The 25,263-nt window shown below is 41.0% G+C and overlaps 1 protein-coding gene and 1 long non-coding RNA gene across 2 annotated transcripts in view; one reads left to right on the top strand and one right to left on the bottom strand.

The window, feature by feature from the left end:
* Positions 1 to 20,371, top strand: part of KPNA3 (karyopherin subunit alpha 3) — a 91,585-nt gene extending 71,214 nt beyond the window's left edge. The window contains exons 11-17 of the mRNA XM_019529971.1: positions 2,889 to 3,020; positions 5,075 to 5,203; positions 8,046 to 8,150; positions 8,276 to 8,347; positions 8,450 to 8,612; positions 9,638 to 9,732; positions 17,672 to 20,371. Of these exons, the coding sequence (XP_019385516.1) occupies positions 2,889 to 3,020; positions 5,075 to 5,203; positions 8,046 to 8,150; positions 8,276 to 8,347; positions 8,450 to 8,612; positions 9,638 to 9,732; positions 17,672 to 17,770 (795 nt within the window). The 3' untranslated portion in view covers positions 17,771 to 20,371. The remainder of the gene's footprint in view (positions 1 to 2,888; positions 3,021 to 5,074; positions 5,204 to 8,045; positions 8,151 to 8,275; positions 8,348 to 8,449; positions 8,613 to 9,637; positions 9,733 to 17,671) is intronic.
* On the bottom strand, positions 19,500 to 24,696 carry LOC109306539. The gene is made up of 2 exons (XR_002100030.1): positions 24,224 to 24,696; positions 19,500 to 22,998 (listed from the first exon to the last, which is right to left on the bottom strand). It is a non-coding gene; the product is annotated as an uncharacterized LOC109306539 (long non-coding RNA).
* Positions 24,697 to 25,263: the final 567 nt, after the last annotated feature.

Here is a 25,263-nt window from a genome sequence, read left to right as displayed (position 1 = left end):
TAAAAATGCATAGCACCTTCAGCCTCTCCTTGGATTACTTGCTTTCCAAGTGTTTTACAGTAAAAGCTCTGTTATCCAGCATCTCCTGGGAATGGGGGATGCTGGTTAATTAAATATTCCAGTTAATCAAATGTGTACTGTCTGGTGCACTCCCTGGCTTCAGTGTGCCAGGGGACAGGGAGGGGGCACCTGCGCAGGGTGCTTTGCCCTGGGCTGTGGGCTGAAGAAGTGGCAAAGAAAAATTCTGCTTGTGGTGGCAAAACCCAGAAGCGATACTTCTGCTTTTACTTTTGCCGTATCCCTTGGATGCTGGTTAATAGAGTTTTCCGGCTAATAAAGTGCCGGTTAACACAGCTTTTGTTGTATAATCTTTATTGCCCACCTTTGGACCTTTTCCAGCTTCTCTCTGTCCTTTTAACATGTGGATCCCAAAACTTTATACAATATTTTAGATAAGGCCTGACTAGTGCCAAGTAGTCTTGTACCTAATGCCTTTATTGATGCATCCCCAAACCGCATTTGCCTTTTGTGCAGCTGCATCATAAATAACACATCCCTATTTACTTTTTGTGTACCATTTACTGTTTTGGAAACTACTTTCATGTCTGCTCCTCAAGGGTCTCTTGTTTAAACTGAGAAATCCTGTCTTTTTAGTCTCATATAGAAGCCCTTCTAACCTCTGATCTTCCTTGTTGCCTTTCTTTGTATCTTTTCTAATTCTTCTATACCCTTTTGAGGTGTAGACACCAAACTGCATGCGGTGTTCTTTACAGTTGATAACTTGCCCAAAGCTAAATGGAATTTCATGGGACAAGCCGAAAATACCTATCTACCCTGTAAGCTTCTCTGACAAATTTTAAAGGTCTATTGCAAATGATGGCTGTAGGACAGCTGCTTAGTTGAAAAATCTGTTAATGAAATATGTTGATCAACCTAAATTATGGGGATTGCTTCTGGCTTGCCCCCCGCTACGAAGCATCTTTAATCCTGGAAGAGTCCAATGTGTATTTGACCAGGGTTTAGATTGAAAACACCTGATTCAGTTCACATACTAGTGCTTTCTAGTAGTCTCTAAAATGGAATGTTTCAGCTGTTTTTAACAGCATGATATAATGTATGGCAGTTTATAACAAAGTGACACACTAGTGCTGGACCTAGAATTCAGAAAGTCTTAGATTGGAGTCTCATTAGCATGGTGTCCTCAGCACTTAAAACTAAGACAGGATAATGTCACAACCTTAACAAAGCTCGTGAGACTGGACACTCAACAGACTGCTGTGCCTGAGTACCACAGCTCTCAGTCTAATGCACTCTTAAACTTCCATGATCTCCATACACTGCAGCATGGGCACAGGCTTGCTTTCTTTGTAACTCCTTTGTGGGACCAGGATATTATGAGTCAGTGATGCAATTTCTTCAGTAGTTTTACACATACTTTTCCTTAGGCTCTGAACTTATTTGTGGTCCCGGTTTACAGTTACAGACATGGAAGCAGATGGGCACTCTCTGTAACCGTTCCAAATAAACAGTCTCTAACTTTTACCTAGCACAAGAAGTACAGAGGTTTGTATGCGTTTACCTACATCAGAGTCCTCGCCTTTCTCAAGTATTCTTTGGCCTTTAGTCAGCAATTCTTTGGAGTCCAGAATTTCCAGCCTGTGACTCATAGCTTCTCTGAATGATTGACTGCCTCATTCCTGCAGTCAGCTTTTTGCTTCTGATCCCTTCTCCCTCTCTCAAATACTTGATGTGATCCTTTCTTTATAATCTCTAGCCCCTTTGTCTAGAGACCCTGGGATCACCCTTGTTAGGTTATCTAGGAGTCACCAGCCCTCTTGGTTTTAGACTTAGAGCTAGTTTGCACTGGGTTGTAGCTGTCCCTTTGTCCAGGGGGTCTCCATTTGAATAGATGATCATCAAAGCTTGACAGCCCCCTGAGCTCTGTGCCAGGTGCAAGAATTCCACCCTTTACCTCCTGTGGGCTTCTTTCAGAATGCAAACAAAAGATAGCAGAAAAGGCAACAAAGCTCTGCATTCACAACAGAGTTTGCACTTTGACACAGATAGCAGCTACCAAACATCAGGCAAGAATCATAACTAGTTATATATAACTAGATTCCTGTTAGCACTACGTATGTATATCTTAATAAGATTACAAGTCGACTTTTGTAATCAAAGGAGAGCATGTATATTAGCAATCTTAGCAGTATTAGGGGAACAGTTCAGTACTGTCTCAATATCTGCCTGCAATATCGCATGCTCTTCTTTCATCTGTATTTTTCTTGGTGGTTATCCACAAAGATACAGACCAACAGGGCTGGTCCAATACTCAGACCAATAGGGCTGGTCCAATACTGCGAAACCTGCTGCTGGAGGGGGCCCCCACAGCTAAGGGGACTCCTGTGTCTGGCTGCTCCCTACCCCCCCCCGCCACTGCTGGCTTCTTTGGCTGCTTGCCACCCCTGCTGCCAGCTTATTTGGAGCAGGGGTCTCAAAACTATTTCTTGCAGGGGGCCTCAAAAATTGTAGGCCAGCCCTGCTGCCCAAGCCCAACCCTTTTCATCTTGTGCTGATGAAATTTGATCAAGATAGTATTACTGCAGTTCTGGAACTACCCTTAAAGTATTTTTAGTTCAAAAAAAAGGAGGGGGGCGGGGGAGGAAGGGTACATGAAGAACTTGGAAACTCGTGTAGCGGGGCAAATGATTATCTATTTCACAATTACAGTTGCTAACATTTTACTGATTGTCTCTTGTATTGTTGAGCTCTTTGGAGCAAATTGCATGTTCTTCTGTTTTCAAAGGGGTATGTGGACCATTGATCATTAATTAGAATATATACAATTGTGATCTTGCCACTTTATGAATTTTGGTTTTTTCAATATATAGATTCTCGTGGACACTGTTTGGGCTTTGTCCTACCTAACAGATGGTGGTAATGAACAGATACAGATGGTGATCGATTCAGGTGTTGTACCTTTTCTAGTTCCTCTTCTGAGCCATCAAGAGGTTAAAGTTCAAGTGAGTCTGTTTTCTTTTGCATTGGAATATTTCTTTAAGTTATTTACCAAATGGCATGGGTCCTAAAACAAACATTTGCTGAACATTTAAATTAGAATTTACAAGTAGATTATCTACAGATAAAAGCAAACCACAAGCCCTTCACCTGGACTAGGAAATAGTTATTTTGAAATATTTTAGTTGTAGTGCAGAAGTTTGCTTTTTTTTTTTTTAAAATGTGTGGGTGGGAATCAATCCTAGACTTCCTCTGAAGGCTAATTCTTATTGGCTAACAAATGTTAAATATTCCTAGCATGAACTAAGTTTTTAACACATGTTGGTTAAAATATCTAGAAAGCACATCCCTTTTGTCCAGGGAAGACAGTCGCATACTATCTTGTATAACATAAAGAAGATGATACGGCAATGAAATTGTATCTACTAAAATGTATATTTGATTTGAGTGCTTGTCAGATGTACATTTTGTGATGTCAAGAATAATAAAAACAACATTTATTCTTCATAATTTTAAAATGTGCTTAACATTAAGCTTTGTTCTAGATCCTCATACTTTTATTTAGTCTTTTTTATAAACTGTATAAATTTAGGGGTCTTTTTTCCCAAGCTTGATGTTTCTTTCTCTCTCTTGCATGTTTTCTGTTTTGTTAAAAGATGACAGTAATGAATTTTTTCCTTAATTAGCTTTAATAAAATTAGCCTTTTTTCCTTAATAATCTCCCTTTGCTGTCAGGCTCTTTTCCCTCAGAAAAGGAAGCCAGTGATATTCTGAGACTCAGCTTTTCCTTAGTTTGCAAACTTTTCTTCCTACTTGTATTCATTCTTTTTTGAGCATTCCAGTCTTAGATGAAACTTTAATTGTTTTCAATTAATCTATTCAAATTATCAGACTGAGAAAAACCAAACAAAAATCTTCATTATGTTTCAGAAGAGAGTTTCAAGTATCTGGAAAATAAGTATATAATTATGAAGTTGCATGTTAGAAATGGGACATATTGACAAAAATGGTACCTTGTATTTTCCTCACTGTGACAAATATAATACAATCTCTAAAGTATGTACTAATCTATTATGGTTTGAAAGATGTGGTGTATCAGAACCAGGTTATCTGAAGTGCTATTTTTCATCTATTATTTCACTATAAGAAGGTATTGTTGATTTTTAATTCTTTAGCTTCAGTTATTTGGTGCCTGTAGTCCCAAGTGTATAGGGGCAAAGGTGACTGCTACATAGACTAATATTTAATTAAAGGAAATCAGAATTATTATTTTGGGACCTTTTGAGTATGAAAATAAATTGTCAGGTGCCATACTCTTTTACTAAAGTTGGTATTTAGATAAGAAAACTGATGAATTCTTGCCAGCTTCAAAAACAGGAAAACTAGAAGCTAGGTTATAAGTGAGTACTCTGAAGCCATAGCAAATAGCACAAAATGACTTATTTGCTATGGTATTTGTATATTTGTCATGTTTACTTAAGTAATACTTTGAAATTTGACTCTTGAGATTTGTCAAGCAAATTCATTTAATGAAAATTATTATTTTTTTTTATACATCATGTCAACTCTTAGTTGTTACCAGACCAACGCATAGAAAATTAAAGTCCACTTTGAAAGCAACTTTAGTCTGCTCAGTAGAAATTTAAAAAAAAAAAAGTCTTCTCTTACTGTAGTACAGACCTGAATTGAGAAGTGGCAACCAAGGGAAATACGGACCAAACATAGCATTGTTTCATGCAACTCAAATATGACCTGTGAATTAACTGTGGTCTTTCTTCCTTTTGTTGTAATTTATTGACTTTCTACCCGTGGCATTTTGACTTCAATTGGAATGCTTTAATTCAGGAAAACACTGGACCCTGCTCTTTCACTTTGGGAATGGGTGGTTGTGCAGGAACTCCACCTCTGCTTATGAAATTCTGTGAATTTCTAAGCATAGTAGGAAAACAAAATACCAAATTTTATAAAGGGATACTCTTTTTTTGGAATTGTCCTTATATGAGCACAAGTAGTGACAATATCTGTAATAATTACGTTGGTTTTTTTCCTTCAAATGTAGACAGCAGCCCTGAGAGCAGTAGGCAACATAGTAACTGGTACGGATGAACAGACACAAGTTGTTCTCAACTGTGATGTTCTGTCTCACTTCCCAAATCTCCTGACGCATCCAAAAGAGAAGATAAACAAGGTATATTCTGTCTTTTAGTTTCTTTTCTTTCTTTCCATCTTTGCCTTTTAGATTAATGAAGCAAGATTCTTTTGTAGTATGTGGCAGGCAGAACCTCCAACTACTGGAGAGCAGGATTAGCTTGATTTCAAATTAATGTTAAGGGTAAAATTTGAAGCTGTTCAGCCTTCCATTAATCATCCTGCCTTCAGAATGGTCATGCACTGTTCTGAGACAAGAGCAGGGGTGCTCGTATGTCCAGAGGCCAAAATAACATAGAGGAAGGTGGATTCCTGTGCTTGGAAAGGAGCTGGGATTGACACAGCCTACACTACTACTTCCATCTTCTCGCAGTTGTGCATTAATAAGGGGGCTCCCTACTCCAGGAGAGGTTTGAGTGCTAGAGGGAGGAAGTGGTCAGAGCCTTTTTCCTGTCATGGAGCTATACTGGGATTCTTTGTGCTCACTGAGATTCCTTCCACTCCAAAGTGGGGGATGAAGAAGCAGCTTCTGGTCTCCCTTGCCTACATATCTTTAAGACACATGGTTCGTCTCCTGTTCAGTTCATCTGCATTGTGACTGCCCTTGACTTCCAATAGGACGGTCACAAACTCCTGCAAGACCGTTTCAGGCTGGACATAAGGAAGAATTTCTTTACTGTCCGAGCCCCCAAGGTCTGGAACAGTCTGCCATTGGAGGTGGTTCAAGCACCTACATTGAACACCTTCAAGAGTAAATTGGATGCTTATCTTGCTGGGATCCTATGACCCCAGCTGACTTCCTGCCCTTTGGGCAGGGGCTGGACTCGATGATCTCCCGAGGTCCCTTCCAAGCCCTAATGTCTATGAAATCTATAAAATAGCCTTTTCCAGTTGCAGGGAGCTGTGGACCTCCTTTTGACCTTTTGCTGCAGTTGTTTGGCCACTTCTTCCTGTCTACCCTTTCTGAACCTGGAAAGGAGTTGTCATGCTTTTTTTTTTTTTTTAATGCCGTAACAGTTTGTTTGTTTGTTTTTACTTAAGTGAGTGCCTAGCTTCCATTTTTAATTACTGTGATTACCCTGAGCAGTTGATAATTCTGAAGAGGTGAAACTTAGAATATACTGTCCCTTTTAAAATGAAGACCATTACATTTTTACAATTCATTATTTGACTGACTTGACTGACTCTTTGAATTTTTGCCATTTAGAGAAGACCAGAGAAGTTTTCTGAATCCTATCTTGGGAGTCTTTTCCCACATATCCCCTTTTTCCTAACCCAGAACTATATAAATTCCTTCAGGTTATGATAGTTATACTGCTGATCCACCTCAAAAAGACTGCTATAAAGGAACACCAAGTCATGCCTATCTTCTAAGTGAAGGGTCTTAAATGAACCGCATCAGCAGTTCTCCTTGGGGTAGGATGAGAATGGAAACTAAACTCAGGCTTTCTTTGCACAAGTGCAGAAGACTACCACATAGCTTTTAATCTCAAGTTGATCTCTTACAATGTACAAAATCAGTTTAAAATCTCACTTGAATCTCATTGAAAAATATGTATAACGATGTAGCTCCTGACAGCTTTGATATGAATGCTGTACCAAGGTATTTAGATTCCAGAATTCTAGTTCTGCTGTCGTTAATTACAAAAATAGCCGTAGCCATAGTCTCATTTATGCTAGTTGGTAGTAGGCAGGGAGCATAAAGCAAGTGAACATAAGAACTGCCATTTACTGGGTCAGACCATAGGTCCATCTTGCCCACTATCCTGTGTCACAGTGGCAGAGTGGATGCTGAAAAGGAGAGTGAACTTGGTATGACCAGGGGTTTTTCCACCATTCCTTTTCCACTTGCAGCCTCCAGCATTGAAGGTTTAGGAAGTTCTGATTCAGGGGCTGCACCCCTAACTCCCATACTCATTAGTTACTGATGGACCTTGCCTCCAAGAACTTGTTCAGTCCCCTTTGAATCTGGCTAAACTGTCAGCTTCTGCAGCATCTGGTGGCAATGAGTTCCACACTTCAGTTACATGCTACGTGAAAAAGAACTTCCTTTTTGTTAGTTTAAAACAATTCTTTTGATGTGAGAGATGGTAAATAATAAATTCTTTTTTACTTTCTCTTTACCATTTAGTATTTTGTAAACTCCTGTCATGTCCCTGCCCATGGGCGACTGGTGCCCCGAGCCTGCACTTCCAGTTTCGTGGCTGGCACTTCCAGGGGGTGCACATATACCCCCCTACATGTCGCCTATGTCCCTGCCTCAAGCATTTCTTTTCTAAACTGAATTGGCCCAGCCTTTTTAGTCTCTTCTCATGTGGAAGTCCCTTCATACCACTAATCAAATGTAATCTCTGATATGTAGCAAATCTTAATGTAAATGAGCATTTGGGCCAATGAATATTTCCCTAATTGTTTAAAATTAATCTAATTTTACATTGATCCTTATATCTGGCTTTTACTGTGCTGCAGAGTTCTGTGGAAAGTACTTAACTGCATCATAGAAAGCTGACTAGGGAGAAACTGGAGGCTTTAACACATGGGGTAAGACAAGCAGATGGCCCTTAGTAAGGCTTTTTTGGTACTCAAGAGGTATTATTTGAAGGCTTCTCTCTTCCTCTCCCCCTGTCTTTTCCCCAGAGTTGTAATTACAATCACAGGAGCCTTTTTTTCCCCAAACTTCACTGAGGAATTCTTCTCCCCTCCAGGGAATACATTTTTCTAAAGCAAGGAATATTTGATAGAATTAGACTTGTAAAGAATTGCAGGACTTATTTTAAAGGCTTTGTTTTGTGTCATAGCAGCTTCTATGTAGTGCTTTTCAGATATCTGTAAAGAATTAGGTTATTTTAAAGGAAGGTGGTTTCTCTCTCATGTGATTGCAGGAAGCAGTTTGGTTCCTTTCCAATATCACAGCAGGAAACCAGCAACAAGTGCAAGCTGTAATAGATGCTGGACTAATCCCTATGATCATACACCAGTTGGCTAAGGTCAGTCAAATTTATGCAAGCCTGTCATCACCCTTTTATAAATCTGAGATGGGACTCTATAGGTTTAATAAGCTTTACAGCTGTTTTCTTGCTAATTTTAATGAGCTATCAATTTTACCTGTCAGGGGGACTTTGGAACACAAAAAGAAGCTGCTTGGGCAATTAGCAATTTGACAATAAGTGGAAGAAAAGATCAGGTACGTATGGGTGGATTTCAGGTTGCTGTTGAAGTATCGTATGCATAGCCATTTGTAAAGATGAAGCGTGTATAATTCTGAAGGCATTTTCTCACTGTTTAGGTTGAATACCTTGTGCAGCAGAACGTAATCCCACCATTCTGTAACTTACTGTCAGTAAAAGATTCCCAAGTGGTACAGGTGGTCCTAGATGGTCTGAAAAACATACTCATAATGGCTGGTGATGAAGCTAGCACAATAGCTGAAATAATAGAAGAATGTGGAGGTAAGGTTTCCTGTGTCTTCCTGTTTAAGAACCAATATAATACTCAAGGTCATTAAAATATACAGCATAACACCAGCAGTTGGTAGTTGCACAGTATTTGAATGAGACTTTCAGAAGGAGAGACCATAAATAAAGTACTTTAGTTATTGTGGCTTTTATCTGTGTATCATAATAACTTCTTTAGTGAACTTTCACTTTGGAGGATGTTTTACAGGACAGTGCTTTTCAGTAGTAGTTTTCTGTATTGGTTTGTATCTTTCAGATTCTTAGTTTTAATAAAGGATTTCTCTTATCCAGCTACTACATGTGGTTCCTGCAGTAAACTCCTGGTTTCAGCATGTCATTTGCAGTGAAATAAGTGTCAGTGTTATGGTTTCCTACAGTACAAAATAGGATGGGAAGTTGGGCTTAGATCTAGCAAGACCCAGTTCAAAGGCATACCCGCACTTTGGATAATATGGCAAGTTATGTTGCTAGAAGTTAAAGGACATATCTTTCCAAATATACACATATATTGCTTTAAATAGGAGCCAGCATATTAAACATCTATAGGTATTTACATTTGCCATCTTGTTTTGCTATCTTACTCTGCTCTACTCATAAATGAAACTGCTTTTTTTAGTATGTCTACATATGTACAAAGCCTGTTTGAGACAGAGGGTACATAGTGCACAGCTTTTCCTTCACTGGGCTTTAACTAACTTACATATAGAGTGGAGCACAATAGCCCTTACTTTTCATAAGAGGCTTTTATGTGAAAACCCTGGGCATGGTGAGACCTGTAAATTCCACCAGTCTTAGATTTGTCCTCAAGATGAAGATGCGTACTTTATAGAACAGTCTGGTTCATATTTATAAACAAGGCTGCATCTTGGCCTGTTCTGGTTTCCAAAGCGCTGCAAAATAATTAGGCATTAAGAAACTATTGCCTTCATACATATAAGCGGCTAACTTAATGTAGCTAATAACTAACTAACTTCAGTTAAACACAGTTTAAGCTCTTTTTTCTATTTTCATGTGGCCAGGATTAGAGAAAATTGAAGCCTTGCAACAACATGAGAATGAGGACATTTACAAACTAGCGTTTGAAATCATAGATCAGTATTTCTCTGGTGATGATGTAAGTACCCTAAAGAATGGTTGGTATGGGATTATAGATGTATAAATAGTTTCGTGTGAATGGTTTTATATTCTTTGTATTACTTTTAATAACTGCCATGTAAATGTTATTTCAGTAAGCCTCACTTAAAACAGTCATAGGTTGTCCAAATAATATGTTCTCAAGTATTTTCTACATAGCTTTTCTTAATTATTTTTTGTGAAGTCTCTTAATTTTCTACTGCTATGTGTTCTGGGATTTTTTTTTCTTTGACCTGTCCATGCCCCACTTTTGTCCTTTCCATCTACCAGGAAAACTCTTGAACAGATATTGAGCAAGAGAAGTAGGCCTTCTTTGCCTAATGGATTTTTCGGTTCTAGCCCATGGTGTCTCTCTTCCACTTTAAATAGTTTGGGTACAAGCAGTTTTACCAACTGCAGTGCAATACAGTTAATGGAAAATAGATTTACAGGCAACCCCTGCTCAGCACTCTTAATTAGTTCCTTAAAAACTGAGCGTTAGGTGAAACAAGCATTAAGCGAAACCAAAAGTATTTGATGACCCTAGATTGCGACTGCACTTGTTTTTAATGACCCAAGATGGTGGCTGTGAGCATTATAACAAAACTCACGAAGTGAAATCAGGTGTCAATTTCAAATGAGTGTTATAGCAAAATAGCACCAAGTGAAACAGCATTAAGCAGGGGTTGCCTGTATTTTAACATGATCATTTCAGTGCAGTAGAGATTTTTAATTTAGTTTTAGATCACTGTTGTGGGAATCTCATGTCCTGTTTGGTTATTTGTGGAAGCATTCAGAAAAGTAAAATTGTGTAAAATATCTATATATTTAAATGCCATGGTCTGTACTGCGGTAGGCAATTATTTTGGGGCTACAAGCCCCCTAGGCAGTTCTGGGGAGTTCAGCACACCTCTCCCCACCCCCACCACCAACCCCGCAACAGTCTGGAGCCCACGCACCACTGCCAACAGTGCCTGACCCTGGCCCACCCTGTGTTTCTAAGCACCCTAGGTGGCGGCAGCTCCTTCTGGCTGCTGCTGCTGCTGCCTCTGGCCCCAGCCTTATGGTACTGGTGGGGACCCACAGCACCGACCCTGACCTGCCCTGTGTCCACCCCAGACTCGGCTCAGTAGTGTGGATCAGCTCCAGACTAGCCGGAACCTGCATGCAGAGCCCCAACTCGGCCTGCCCTGTGCCTGCTCTGGACTCATCTGAGCAGAAGCTGCTGATGGACCTGGAGGAAAGGCCCCACCCCTCCCCTGCTGGGTCCTCCTTGCCCAGGCTGCCCTGCCACTTCTGTCCCATCCAGTGGTAGCAGTGCAGAAGAGCTGCAGGGCATCCTGAACACAGGCTCTGGGCAGCTGCAGCAAAAAGGGCCCAGCAGTGGTGAGGGCGGTGGGGTTGATTTTTCCTTGCCTGGCTGCTGCTGCTCAGTGTGAGCGGGTGAGTCTAGAGCTGGTTCTGACTGGTCCAAAGCTGGTGTATGGTGTGGGGCAGGCCGAGGTTGGGCCAGTACCATAGGGTTGGGGCCAGTGGTGGCAGCAACTGGAAGAAGCCGCTGCCACCTAGGCTGCCTGGAAAGGCAGTGCAGCTTGAAGAGCCACCCCAGACCTGCTGTGTGCCTAGCGGGTGGCAGGATGTGCCATGGGCTAGATGGCACATGGGCCGTATTTTGCCTACCCCTGGTCTATGCCATTAGTCCCTCAGTTCCAATCTTCCTGTTGATGATTTTAGTTACTGAACCAATCTACCTTCATTATGTAGTTTAATTTAACACATCTTAGTTTTTAGTAATGTTTATGGTATTTTAACACTCTTCTGAACACGTGTCTCATAATGGGATTTTGATATTATAAGGGCAGTTGTTGCAAAATCTGGCTGCTTGTCTTATCTTGTTTTATGGAAATGTCAGTCTTCAGCAATCCTGTTCACTTGGAGTGTTTGCTCAGAATGTTTGCTTGTTCTGTTGATCTACTCTAGGCTACTTCAGAAAAGAGGAGCAGGTTCAAGCATTGGGTTTTGACTGCCTTGCTTGTAAAGCTTGCAAGCTCCGAGCTGAAAATGCTAGGAACTTGTCTGATTCTGTACTTCCAGCTCAGGGTCCTCTGATGTAAAGTAGTTGAGCAGTCTTGCATCTCAGATTATAGGAAGCCTTAACAGTTCAGACTGCTTAATGTGTAAGAACTGAGAAAAATCATTGGGAAATAAACCAGTGAAATGCAAAACATGGTTCTGGTCTAGCCTCAGGTCTTGCCATCTCATCACATCCTAGGATGTCACAGGAGACTAGGACTTTCTCATAGTGGATACATATGCTGGGACTTTATAAGGTCTGTGCTGGGATTGTTTAGTCAAGGTAGGTTGATCCTCTGGATTGTCCCTGTTATGTTCTTGTAAGATCAGTCTCTCTTATGGTGGCAGCCTGGCAATCTGTTCTTGCCTGAGAGTGTCACTTATTTCAGAGCAAGATACTTATCCACATTTTATTATGGGTGTACCAAAAAAGATTTTTTTGGGTGATACTGATGGCTGATACCAGTCCAGTAGCCAGTATGCAGCTTAACAGTGGGAGAGCAGCATCCAGCCAATAAGTCTGTGATGGGGAAGGGCTTTGGGGGAAGGAAGGGGTATGCGGGGGGACAGATCAAGGCCCCCACGATGAGGGAGGAAGTGGGTTGGGCCAGGTGCTGCCCAGCCGGGGCAGAAGCAGCTCAGGATGGAGCCACAGGGAGCTCCCGTCACTGCATGCATCCCTGGGGGAGACATGGGGGGCATATGCCCCCCAGACTTGTGTGCAGGGTGAGGGTAGGCTGCCCACTGTGGGCTTGGGGCCAGGGGCTACACCAGCCTCTTTCTGGTGGGGGGCTGGGCTGGGGCTGTGCACAGGGTGGACGGGTAGGGCAGGCAGCAGTGGCGCTGGGAGGGGGAGTGGGAGCTATGGGAAGTTTTGGGGTGGCTGTAGCCCACCCTGTAGACACCATTCCTGCACCACCCCTGCCACCTGCCCCACCCTGCCTGCTGTGAGTACAGCCCTGGCCCATTTCCCTCCCCCCCCCGCCCCCACTAGGAAGAGGCCAGCGCAGCCCCTGAGCCCTGTGCACAAATCCAGGGGGCACATGCCCCCCATGCCTTCCGTGGGGGTGTGCACAGCACTGGGAGCTGCCCCCTTCATGACCCCTGGATGAGCCACTCACAGCTCTGCCCTGCACCCTGCCCTGCCCTGGCAGTGCCTGCCCTTACTGTAACCCCTCTCCCTTCTCTCACCAGGGGGCCCCCCACACCCTTTCCTCCCACAGACTTACCAGCCGGATACTGCTCGCTAAGCTGCTGGGCTGCATTTCTGGTTGCATGCTTGCTGTCTACATGCATACATGTGGAGTTTATCAGTTAAATTTATCAGCTACAGCAGCCAAAAAAGCTGATTGCCTATATTGTCAATTTTCTTTTTTATCGGTGCTGATCCAGTATGGACCAAAATATTGGTACACCTCTCATTCTTACAGGTTTCAGCTCCCTCTGATTCAGGTTGTTAATAAAGAGTAATGCTCCAGCCAAAAGAGTGGAGGAAGAGTGGGAAAGCCCTTCTAGATTTCAGAGTACTGGAGAGCTGCAGCAGGGTGCTGTGTGCAGGAGGATTGCCCAGTTTCTGTAACACTAACAGCTGCTGCTAGGGTGATAGTCTTGTCATTCACTTAGTAGTTACTTCATTTTTGTTCTCTGATGTTGTCTTGTCTTGTCTTCCTGTGAGGGACCCCAGAGGGTTTTATACAGTGTAGTAGAATAGATGGCATTCTCATGATTTTCAGTAAATAAGAACCACGTAATGGTTGATCTTTGGTGATTCCTTTGAAAAAGTAGATAACTCTTCCTGTAAAGCAAAAGGTGGATTTGACTCTGGAATCACTTATTTGTTAAGTAATCTGGTTCAAGAAAATGTCATGCTTGATGCCAGGTATTAAAGGCTTTTTTCTAAATATCTTCATGCACCTCTCTTCTTAAGGTGTTCTCTCTGCAGTCTTAGCGATTGATGTGCAGTAGAGAGTTTCTCAAGTTCTTTGGGATGAGGCATCTATAATGTTAAATCATTTAGATAGTAGCTCTAACTTTAGGAGTCACCTGTTACCAGCCATTGGCCTTCTGTATCTCTCCAAGGAAAGAATATGCTAACCAGAAGTGAGGAGATGCAAAGATTCTTTTGTGACACTTCTGACTACAAGCAGGCTTAAGCAGCAGCTGTGACAGTCACTTTATATTGACACCAGGTAGCCTGTGCTCCAAATTTAGTGCCCTATTTTGTGGGTACCAAAACATCAAATTCAAACCTAGATGAGTTCTGGAAAAGTTAATGGCTGCTAAGTTTAACTTGCTTGGGGGTTCCTTGGGTATTCTTTAGAAAGTAGCCTTTCTCTTTTGACTCCTGAGGTATATACCAGCAGATAAAACAGGGCTCGGAAGGATCTCAAGAAGACATCTTTCAGTCCATGTATTCTGCATCCCTTTTACCATTTTCTGGGATTTGTGAGATTTGAAGTCCTACAGCTTTATATCCTGGTAATCCTTTCTGTAGCTGCTGACATCTAAGATACTTTGCTTCATGTTTTTCAGCAGCTATCCCTTTTGGGGCAGCAATTTTGAAAGTGTGCTTAATGGTTTCAAATCTGTCCTGTCTTCTGTACCATTCAGAGACAATTTGTACACATTATTTTAGACATGGAAGATTAATTTCTTCAAGTGGTTCGTCCTGGGATTCACTGAATAAAAGTGTGAATCCAAGATTTAGTTCTCTTTGCAGATGTTATAACATGGCTGGATTTTCAGTTTAAGAATGTCTTATGATTCTTTGTGGAGGCAGGAAAGAATATACAATTAGACAAAGCTCCTCAGACAGTTACTTATAAATAGGAACCATCAAAGCCAGAACAGTATTCCAGTCCTTTAATGACAAACAAAGTCCTCTTCAAGGGAATATGTATGAAATGGGGAAAACTATACTGATCTTAGCTGCTGGACTGCACTAGTGATTCAGCACTGACCAGGAACATTTTTTTTTCCTCCTTAGTCTTTTGCTGTCTTTCTGAGGAGACTGGAAAGTGATTCCCCCTCACTGCTGACTCACCTGCACCTTTACCAGGTCCTACTGTTATACCAGAATTACCGTGGTGGTCTTTTGCTAATTTTGGAGTACAAGATTCCAAGTTTTTCCAAGTTATGCACTGATTTATTGGGATATTGGCAGTCAGGCAAAATTACCAACAGCAGCTGAATGAAGTACAGAATATAGTTACACTTGCTTCTGGGTAGCGCAATCTTAGGTAACACAGCATCTGTCTTCACATAAAGACAGGTTCCAGAATCAGCACGCATGCTATTGCATGTCAGGATTTATTCAGATCAGATTCAGATTCTTCTGCATTCCCACCCATTCCTCTGAGAGAATGATCTCTCAGACTTTTTTCCCCCAGCACAAAAATATGGTGTGCTGGTTGTCAAGGGGCTTTTTGTTTTGTTTTTGAAGAAAGTGAGCAAAGGAACAGCTTCCTATTGTGTCCCTGGCTGGAGAGCTTGTCTCTGAGATGACTTAGTTGCTGTTCAGCCAGGGGTATGCATCCTCTCATCACATTTTCTAGGGCTGCAGACTTTTCAGAGATTTGTAGTGATGGAATCAAATGCCTGTCCTTAGCCTTGGCTAATTCAGCATATAACAGTGAAACTGAGTCATATGTGACCATTTTCTGTAGCTGAGGTTGTCTTAGCAGCAGCATTGGTATGGTCACCAGCCTGTTTATCTCAACTCACTGAAACAGTTCCTAACAGATCTGTCTTCTCTCATGTACTGGTTAATCATTGTAGTTCAGACTGGGTGCATTCACGCATGTGCATTAATGCACATTAGCCTATTTCAGTGTGCTTTGAAGTCAGTCAAAAACTGTGCTCTTTAGTTAATGTGCATTAAGACAGGCTAAAGCACATTTTCCTAGTACCCCATAATGCATTAACTAAAGCACGTTAATGAATGTGTAGACTGTGGAGGAATCATCCCTTCACTCTGCTTCACTGCTGTAAGTAGGCTGCGGCCCCTCCCCCGTGTTTCATTTAACACTGGGTTGTGACCTGGGATGGGGACATTCCTGAGGGAGAGGGGACCTGCTCCCTTTGTCTCAGTTTCCCCACTACTGCAGGTCAGGTGACTGGTCCCCTTACCTGGGAAGGTGATGTCATTTGAAAGCACCAGGCATCAGCCAGCTGGGCTGCCTCTGGTGAGTATTTAGTGATGAGATCATGACAGGGTATTTAAGGATTCATCTATCTTGGGGGAGCCCCTTTCAGAAGTCACTGACACACCATGACCTGCTCACCTCCAGAGGAAAGTTCAGTCAGCTTTTGGATGATCCTTCTGAATAACTTACCAGAAACTTACCTAGAAATGTAGCTTACTGTGATGCAGACGCATGGCAAAAGGCTACCTAGCCCCACTGTTTGGTCTAAGGTTATTCTTTGATGCTTCTGTATCCTGTACCTTTCCCCAAGCCCTGCCCTCTTTAACTAATAAAGCTCTCCACTATGGCAAGCATGGTGAACTTGCTGGGAGAGGGATCGGGTATGCCTTTGTGCCCCCTTGGTTCTGTTGACTAAGAGAGGCTCCTTTCTGTGCTTCAGGCTAATAGAAGCATTTCAGGATCCCAAGGTCTATAGGGCATGTGTATCCTAGGTGGCACAGGGCCCAGATAAAGGTCTAAGTCTTGGTGGTGTGCTTCAGGAAGGGAATTGACCAGAAGTTGGTGCCCCTGGGGAGGCATCTGAAGCCTGGTTTTTGGTAGGGCACAGTGTGGCAGGTGTCTCAGTGCAGGAGTGCCCCCTACTGGCCTGCCACATGGACATGCCCACTGAATCTGTTTCTGGGATCAGCTCATCTGAGAGGAGGTGGAGTGTATGGGATGTACAAGGACTCCTCAGTGCTGTAATAGGGACAGGCAGCTCTAGTCAGTGCCTACTTCAGAACACGGACTTAATCTGTTGCTTTGCTGACTTCCTCAGGGATGATGGACAACTTGCACTAAGTGATAACTTTGGCACTGTTACTTTGTAATGTCTGCACAGAAGTCTAAACTGACAACAGGTAGCAGCTCTCACTGTTACAAAATGTTATCTTATTAGCTCTGAATTCATATTGGATCCTCAGGAAAACAGTTCTTAAATTCTTTCCAGACTGTCTCTGTGGGGTTGTTGCTGCCTCAGCAGATCTTTGCTGTAGGAGACTAATAAATATTTCACGGAGATACTTGTCAGTAATTTGTTCTCCAAACCTGGTGCAGCCTGCCGATCATACTTTTACATCCCTTCTACCTAGAAGATAACAACTTCCTGAAGTGAAAAGAAGTTGAAGGACTTACAGGGTACATTCTGAAATTTTCAGTGCTTGGCTACTGGGTGTCAGAGGTGTTTGTGTGCTTTCCCCTACCTCCAAAGAGTTTTATTGCCTCAGATAGGCCTGTAACCATGACACAAGATGTGTAGAGCCACAAGTCTGATTAGCAGAGTAATGTTCAGAGAACAGTTACTGGAAAGCAGTCTTGTGCAAATAAGTATACTGCTGCAAGTGAGAAAATGTTAAAGTTAATAATTTTAAACTTCCTCTAAAAACAAAGGTAACTTTAAAAGGCATCGATTCTTCTAGGGGTTCCAAGGAAACTATGACTTGTCATCCTTTGTTATATAGTGGCTTATACTATACATCAATAGACTAGCCTGATTTGATGACCTGTTCTCCCCCTTGGCCCTAGGGACCCAGCATGACTTAAAAAAAACAAACGACAAAGATTGAACGGGATAAAATATTATTGATATATTACTTTTTGGTAATATTATTTCACTTCATAAAGTGTGTGTGTGTGTGTGTGTAAATTGGGTCCAAATGAATTGCTTTTCATTCTGTTTTATAGATTGATGAAGATCCCAGTCTCATTCCTGAAGCCACTCAAGGAGGTACTTACAATTTTGACCCAACAGCCAATCTTCAAACAAAAGAGTTTAATTTTTAAGTTCAGTGCAGTGCAGCTTCTCTGTCCCACAACAATACAAAGCACCACCAGATGGCTACCACGTGAAGAAACAAAAGGCTCCAAGATACACATGCCTCTTTGTTTTGATGCTTCTAAAGCAAGCCATGTATCGGTCACTTTGCAGTTGCCAAAAGTCACTATCACATGGACTGTAAATGCATATGCATGATCTCTTAAACTGTTTTAGAATTCTTTTTAACAGTCCCAACTACCTTTTTTGCCTTTTCTCCCTGGTGCCACATGCTGACAACCTCAATCTGCAGTTTTGTTTAAAATATTCCATAGTGGTGGCACATTGGCTTTCCACGGAAAAGTAGCTTCTTTGGAAAATGGTGCGCTGTGAATCAAGACACTTTGGTATGATGCATACATTTTGGAAGACTGTACAGGGGCACAGTTTAATCTGAGCCTCCATCATTGTCCTCCACAAACATATTTTCATATACTTCATGTGGAAGAATAGATTAAAAACAAGCCAAATGAATTTCATTGGTGAAACTGAAATAAAAGTAACTTAAAACACTTGGCAATTGATTAAACAGTTAAGTTAACAAAACAAACTACTTCATCTATCAGTAATTGATGTGTGTTCATTAACTGCCTCAGAAACCAGGGTTGGAGAATGAACTGTAGATTTGGACTGGTAAAGCTTTTGCCATTATACCTAATTTTTGAGAACAGCGAGCCCTATTTGACCACTCACTTCAGCCTGTGTGTTCCTGCTGTTTTGAAGTAATCAAATGCTGTGCATGGTATTTTACCTGAGCTACAACCTGTTATGGACTTGAACTTCTGTTTAAGCTGAAAGCAAGAGTCCCTGACTGTAGAAAAAAATCTGTCCAAAATATGTGCATTAGTTAAAAAGAATCTTGCTTTCAACTTTCAGTAGTCAATGTATTTCATTTTAAATTGATAATTGGATAGGGTTGATTTATATTGGGTTTAAACTGTGGAGCTTTCATGTTTACTGTAATTTAGTCTTAAACTATTTTTTACTTAGTAACCAGTGCTTATGATGATGTGGTTGGCAACAAACCAGCGATTATATAGAAGCATCATAAAAGCTTCGTTCTGAGAGTATTGGAAGAGTAATTCAGAAACTAGTCTAAAACCATATTCACATGATTTAAAAAAGCAAACTAGTTGACATGTGAGACTGTTTGGAAGCTGCAGTTATTCAGCATAAACCTCATGTGCAGCACACATTAAATAACTTTACATGAGCTGGTGATATACAAGGTCATTGCTTTTATCGTCCAGCCCAGTTTTTTTCAAAGGGATTTGGTATTGCTGGGGTGAAGACGAATAATTTAAAACTGTAAGCTATCACAAACTGGTTTTGTTGCTGTTGTTTACTGGGTGTAATTTCCCAATGCATTGATGTGAAGGGATAGAAAAGTCTAAACTAATTTAGTTACTGGATGTGGGTTGTATTTACTGTGATGAAGATAAGGACAGATGCCATCAGAGCTTTGTGGATCAGCTGTTTTTTCCACTGATGAACAACACATAGCAGGTGTGCATTCATTAAATATATATCTGCCAAGGTGGAGCCACTTTAAAGAGCGAGTTGTCTTGTATCTTAAACAGATACAAGCGTATGTTTAAACTGCAAGATTTTTACTTGCTAGATAATCTGTTTTAATATAGTGGTTTGGCCTCTGATTATTTATAGGTTTTATAAATTTTAGAATCAATTTCTCTTTAAGGTGGCTCGGATTTTTCAACTCTTGTGCACATAAGATTGAGTTGAAGTTCATTGTGCCTTTTTTCTTTTCCCAAAAGTTGAGTTGAAGCTTCATATGGTAACTGCATCCTAGTCACACACTATAGCCTAAAATCTTAAAACTGTGTGGTGTTCGCTGCAACTAAACAACATGAAGTCAAAGTTAGGTAAGGTCACAAAGTTTTTGCAAATTTGAAGTTGAGTTCCAGCTGATGATGATATTGTGAAACAAAAATTCCCTCTCAACTCAAAAGTTTCAGTATATGCTGTATAGACTGACAGTTGCCCTGTTCAGCCTGCACTCACTGTTGTCCTAGAGATTACATATAAATTGAGATTAAATTACCAGTTTTCCACTACTGTGAAGATTTAATCCTTTTCTTGCACTCAATGCATCACATTAAAGTGAACATTGGAGAATTGAGTGAAGTAGGACAAAGTGTTTGCTCAGTTCTTTCTGTTGTGACCTTATCAGCTTTTGATTGGGATTGCACCATTTCATAGTTAATTAAGGAAACAAAAGTATATTGCTGCACTTTTAAGTTTTCAGAACAGTGTTTAAAAATTGGATTGTTTTTATTATTTTTTTAAACTATCAGTTAACTAAAACGTTCTTTCAAAGAGGCATCTAAATGTGTTCCTAATTTTGTATATGGGCTTAGGTTTTGTAACCAATAAAAAGCTGCTATCAAATACTATAAAAATGCAAGAAGTTATTTTGAAAATTATGAACCTGCTTAGTTTTTTCAAATTGATTCAAGGGTTTTTCTGTCTTTGACCAAATTTTAGTTAGTAGAACTCGCATGAGTTTGAAATACGTTACAAAAACAAATAAAAATAAGCTAATGCAGTGATCTCTGAAATTTTGAATACTATTTATAGTATGGAGTTTTTGTACTTGCTATGGAGTTGACTATCCAAGGGAAGAAGAGGAGGAAAGCAAATACTTCTTTTCAAATGCCAATCTCCCGGAATTTTTGAGGAATTTTCTTGTTAGGAAGAAAATAAATGCAATAAATGAAAAACCAATTGATTCTGTCTATTGATAGTCAAATGGCATGAGACGCACATTTATGCTACAGTAGGAAATAACTTATATCACATTGGGAATCAGGTTTGTAATTGAATCTCCCTGTAAAACTCCCAAAGACAACTTTTCCAGAGTAGTAGATATTTTAATTCTACCTGCTTATACAAGACTGACTTTTAAAACATAATAGCATTACATTTACAGGTGTATTTTTCCACATTAAATGAATATGAAAGACGAAGGATAAAACTTAAAGAGCAAGAATCCCATATGGAAAAGTCAGGGTTTGAAATAGGGGTTTGTGGGGGCTGAGCCTCCTCATAAGAGACAAGAGCCCATGGCGTGCCCCACACCTTTCTAAGTGGCTCAGGTGGTGGCTCCTTCTGGCTTCCAGCTGCCACTCTCGCATGACCCCGCCCAAGAGTCAGAGTGTAATTTGAACCCTGAAAAAACTGACTTATGCATGCAAGAAGTTTAAGTTCCACTGACTTAATTTTTTTTAAATATAATTCAAGCTCTTAAATTGTTTTTGGGTGCTTCTGAAAATGTTATCCTAAATCTGTTACTTGCATAACAAGTCCTTAATGCAATTTGAATGATACTATAAAAGTGTATCATGGAATGTATCCTACTGTAATTTTTTTTTAATTCAGTTTTAGGAATTTGCTAAGTAAAGGAGGGATTGGTAAGGTGAGGAGGGATTGGTAAACATGTTTTTGAAAACACTAACTTAAAATTGTAAATCTCATTGGACTTTGTCAGGTAGCTCAGGCTTGATATTTGACCTACATAACTATTCTAGTTGAATGTAGAATATTCTCTGGATAGCATATCTATTTTAAAATAGCCATGTGTTCAAAATAGCCTACTTATTTTTCTGTTCTCTCTGCTATGTCGCAGGTAACACATTTCATGCTTACACTCACAAATATAAACAAAAGGGACAAATGTGTTAAACTGATTAAACATTTGCAAGATGAAAAGGTGTAGAACTAGTAGCATTGACTATTTTAAGCCAATATTCTAAAACAGTTTGTAATTAGTAAAGGCTGTGTAAATGTTTGCTTATGAAAGTTGCCAAATGGAGAGCTTACAGCATAGCAGATATTTTCGGTTGACTTGCTTTATAAAACTATTGTTTATTGGGGCTTGTTTATTGTTAAATTATGATAATATTTCAACTGTTGTATTATTTTACATTCTTTTTGATGTTAAGTCTACATGAAGCACTTCAGGTGGATAGGCCTATTTTTTTTTTTTTAATTCTGCTCTGTGGACACGTATTTTGATAGAGTTTAATTACATAGTTACATTACATTTTGATTTCTTTCAGTGTATAAGTTACCTAGGGGCCTTCCAAGGATAAATGAAAACTGTGGAGTAAAAGATGCCCTAGGAGGCATGCCTTACTTGTTGCAGGAGTTGAAGTCATGTTACATGAGGCAGGGGATTTCCAGAAGAAAGGATTATCTCGAGATCAAGACACCTGAATGTTGTCCTAGAGAATTAGAGTTTCTGCCACAGTTTCTAATATGCTAGACAAGTCACTTAAGCCATTTTTTTGAGTGATTGCTAATTGTGTGTTCATTTCAGGTGCCAAGTGTATACTGAATGCTCACAGATGCAGTTGAAGTTACCAAGCGCAACTCCAGTCAAAGTCCTTTAACAATGCTGAGTACTCTGAAAAAATGATCCTAAGTACTTTCAGTTGGACATGTAAAATAAGTGGAATTTAGAAAGGAAGCCAAAGAATTTAGACTTTTTCTAACTGTGCTTCATTTCTTTGAAATAGAATGAGAATAATACCGCCACATAATGACATGGGAATGTTGAATACAAAGGTTGGTGAAGTACCTCGGTGTTATGAGTAAGAGCATCACTGAGCCACCCTTTCTATAGTCAATAAGGCTGGGGTCGCATGCTCGCTGTGGATGATTTAAAAAAAAAAAAACAACTACAGTTACCTGCTGGCTGAATGAGGTCCTGTGGGGGAGAGAAACTGTGATCTTACAAAGATTATATCATATTTGCCAATATGGCCTGAATTAAGGTTGCATCTTAATTCTGGCATTTAGTAGTTTTAACTTCATGACTTGGCAACCTTAAAAACAATACTAGAAAAATGTTGCACAAAATTCATACTTTTCTTAAAGAGAAAAAAATTACCTCATGGAACTGTATTGATTCCCATCTTAAATCTTCAGCAGGGTTTGTTTCCATAGTGCAGGTCTCTGCTGGTCAAACTATAGTAGCAGTAGTGGGCTGTTATCCTGTGTGTAAGCCAGTCACTGAAAGAGAAATGAGGTAGTATGCCAGTAGTTTCACATCTGTTTGCGTACCACAGATGAATGTAGAGAATCAGACACCTGGGCTCATATCCAATATGGTGTACTATTTGTAGATCCTTCTTGTCCCTGTATATCTGGTTCTATATACCATTACTTACAGTTTCTAGGGTTGGAAGGGACCTGAGCATATCATCAAGTCCGACCCCCTGCCATGGCAGGAAAGAGTACCGGGGTCAAACAACCCCAGTAAGATGTTCATCCAGCCTCCTCTTAAAGACTCACAGGGTAGGAGCCAGCACCACTTCTCTTGGAAGCTGGTTCCAGATCCTAGCCACCCTGACAATGAAGTAGCACCTCCTGATATCTAGCCTAAATCTACCCTCTGCCAGCTTGTGACCGTTATTTCTTGTCACTCCTGGTAGTGCTGGGGCCAATAGGGACTCCCCCAATGCCTGCTAGTCCCCCATGGCTAGTTTGTAACAGGCCTCTAGATCCCCCCCTCAGCCTTCTCTTGTGGAGGCTGAACAGGTTCAGGTCCCGTAGCCTCTCCTCCTAGGGCCTGCCCTGCTGCACCCAATCATGCGGATGGCCCTCCTCTGGACCCTCTCCATGTTGTCCACATCCCTCCTGAAGTACAGTGTCCAGAACTGGACACAATACTCCAAGTGCAGCCTGACCAGCAACGCATAGAGGGGGAGAATCACCTCCTTGGACCTGCTCAAGATGCATCTGTGGATACAAGGCATGGTTGGCCTTCCTGACCATGTCCCCACACTGTCAGCCCATGTTCATTTTGGCATCAGTGATGACTCCAGAGACAGAAGAGGATCTTGTACTGACGAGAAGGGAGTTCCCCAGCCTGTAGGTATGGAGCCGGTTGTTCCTCCCCAGGTGCATCACCTTGCACTTGTCAATGTTGAAACCCATCCTGTTCTCATCCGCCCACCCCTGTAACCTGTCTAGATCTGATTGCAGCCTATTTTTCCCTTCTAGTATGCCCACTTCTCCCCACATCTTAGTGTCGTCTGCAAATTTGAACAGGGTGCATTTTACCCCCTCGTCCAAGTCTCTGATGAACATGTTGAACAGTGCAGGACTAAGGGCCAAGCCCTGGGGGACCCCACTGCCCACATCCTTCCAGGTCGAATAAGACCCATCCACCACCACTCTCTGGGTGTGATCCTCCAGCCAGTTAGCGACCCAATTGACTGTGTAGATGTTGACGCCACAGTCTCCTAGTTTTTTAATGAGAATGAGGTGAGACAGTGTCAAAGGCCTTCCTAAAGTCCAGAAAGACTATGTCCACTGCTACCCCTGCGTCTAAAGATTTTGTGATCTGGTCATAGAAGGCCACCAGGTTAGTCTGACAGGACCTGCCTCTAATGAACTTCCTCTGACATTTATAACTTCATCTTTCGCCAAAAGCAGCTCACTCTTCTAAACGCTACTGCTGACTTGCTGCCTAGATTTCAGGAGAGCACAGGAGGAAGCCTTTCAACTCTCAGTTCCAGTGCCTGCCACAGCAGTCCTGTAGCCATTACAAAGAGCAATCGCAATGAAGTTCTGTTCAACCTATGCAGCTTTGAGCTAGTGCCTGCTTGGTGGGAATGGTGCGGGTGTTGTTTATATGCACATAAGGTGGAGTACACCTAGGACTGGTGGATCTTTGGAGAATTTACCTAATTCTTAACAAGCTTATACTGTGGCTAAATAATAGCAACTTTGTGTGGGGATAGAAAAGAATTCATCCCTAATGATCCCCCTGCCGAATTTTAAGTCCCTGTTCTGAACTATGGTGTGTTGGAGCTTAACAATAAAATGTATAAGGATTGTTTTCTTCAGTAAGGGCAAAACAGTTGTTTTGCCTTTTTGTTTTAATAGTTAAAATTATTTATGCTGTTTTTTTTTGGGGGGGGGGTGTATTAGCCAGCACAGTGAAAGTCAACCTAAATATTTAGATTGGCAAAGTTACAAGCAACTGAAAATTGTATCCTAATGAAGAGTTCTAGGCAGGTTTAATAATATAAAACACTACACCTTCTTCCTAGAATTCCAAAATTCAAGATCCTATTGGAATGAAGGGCCTATGGTGGAAAAGCTCCTTTTAATCTTTGGTTTGAGAGCAGACATTGTCCAAAAATTCCTTAGCAGAGCAGGCAAGTTGCCGCTTCTGATTGCGGTGTGGTTATTTCTATACCGTGCTTTTCTAAGGACAGCACGTGTACATTTTTTCATTTTAGGATGGCATTCTATGAATACTTCCTGATATTATTCCAATGGTTTGTATGTGGAAAATGATGAGGAATTAATGATTCCTAAATTATCTCATCACAAGTGTATCAATATCTGGCACTTCGGTTCATGCAGCATAAGTTGTGTGAGAAGATCTTTGCCTTCATTTTTAAAACACTATATAGTTCTCTGTCCC

This window comes from Crocodylus porosus, unplaced genomic scaffold (genome assembly GCF_001723895.1).
Source record: "Crocodylus porosus isolate Cpor-Errol unplaced genomic scaffold, CroPor_comp1, whole genome shotgun sequence".
Taxonomy (NCBI): Eukaryota; Metazoa; Chordata; order Crocodylia; family Crocodylidae; genus Crocodylus; species Crocodylus porosus.
This window is presented reverse-complemented; position numbering and strand designations above follow the sequence as displayed.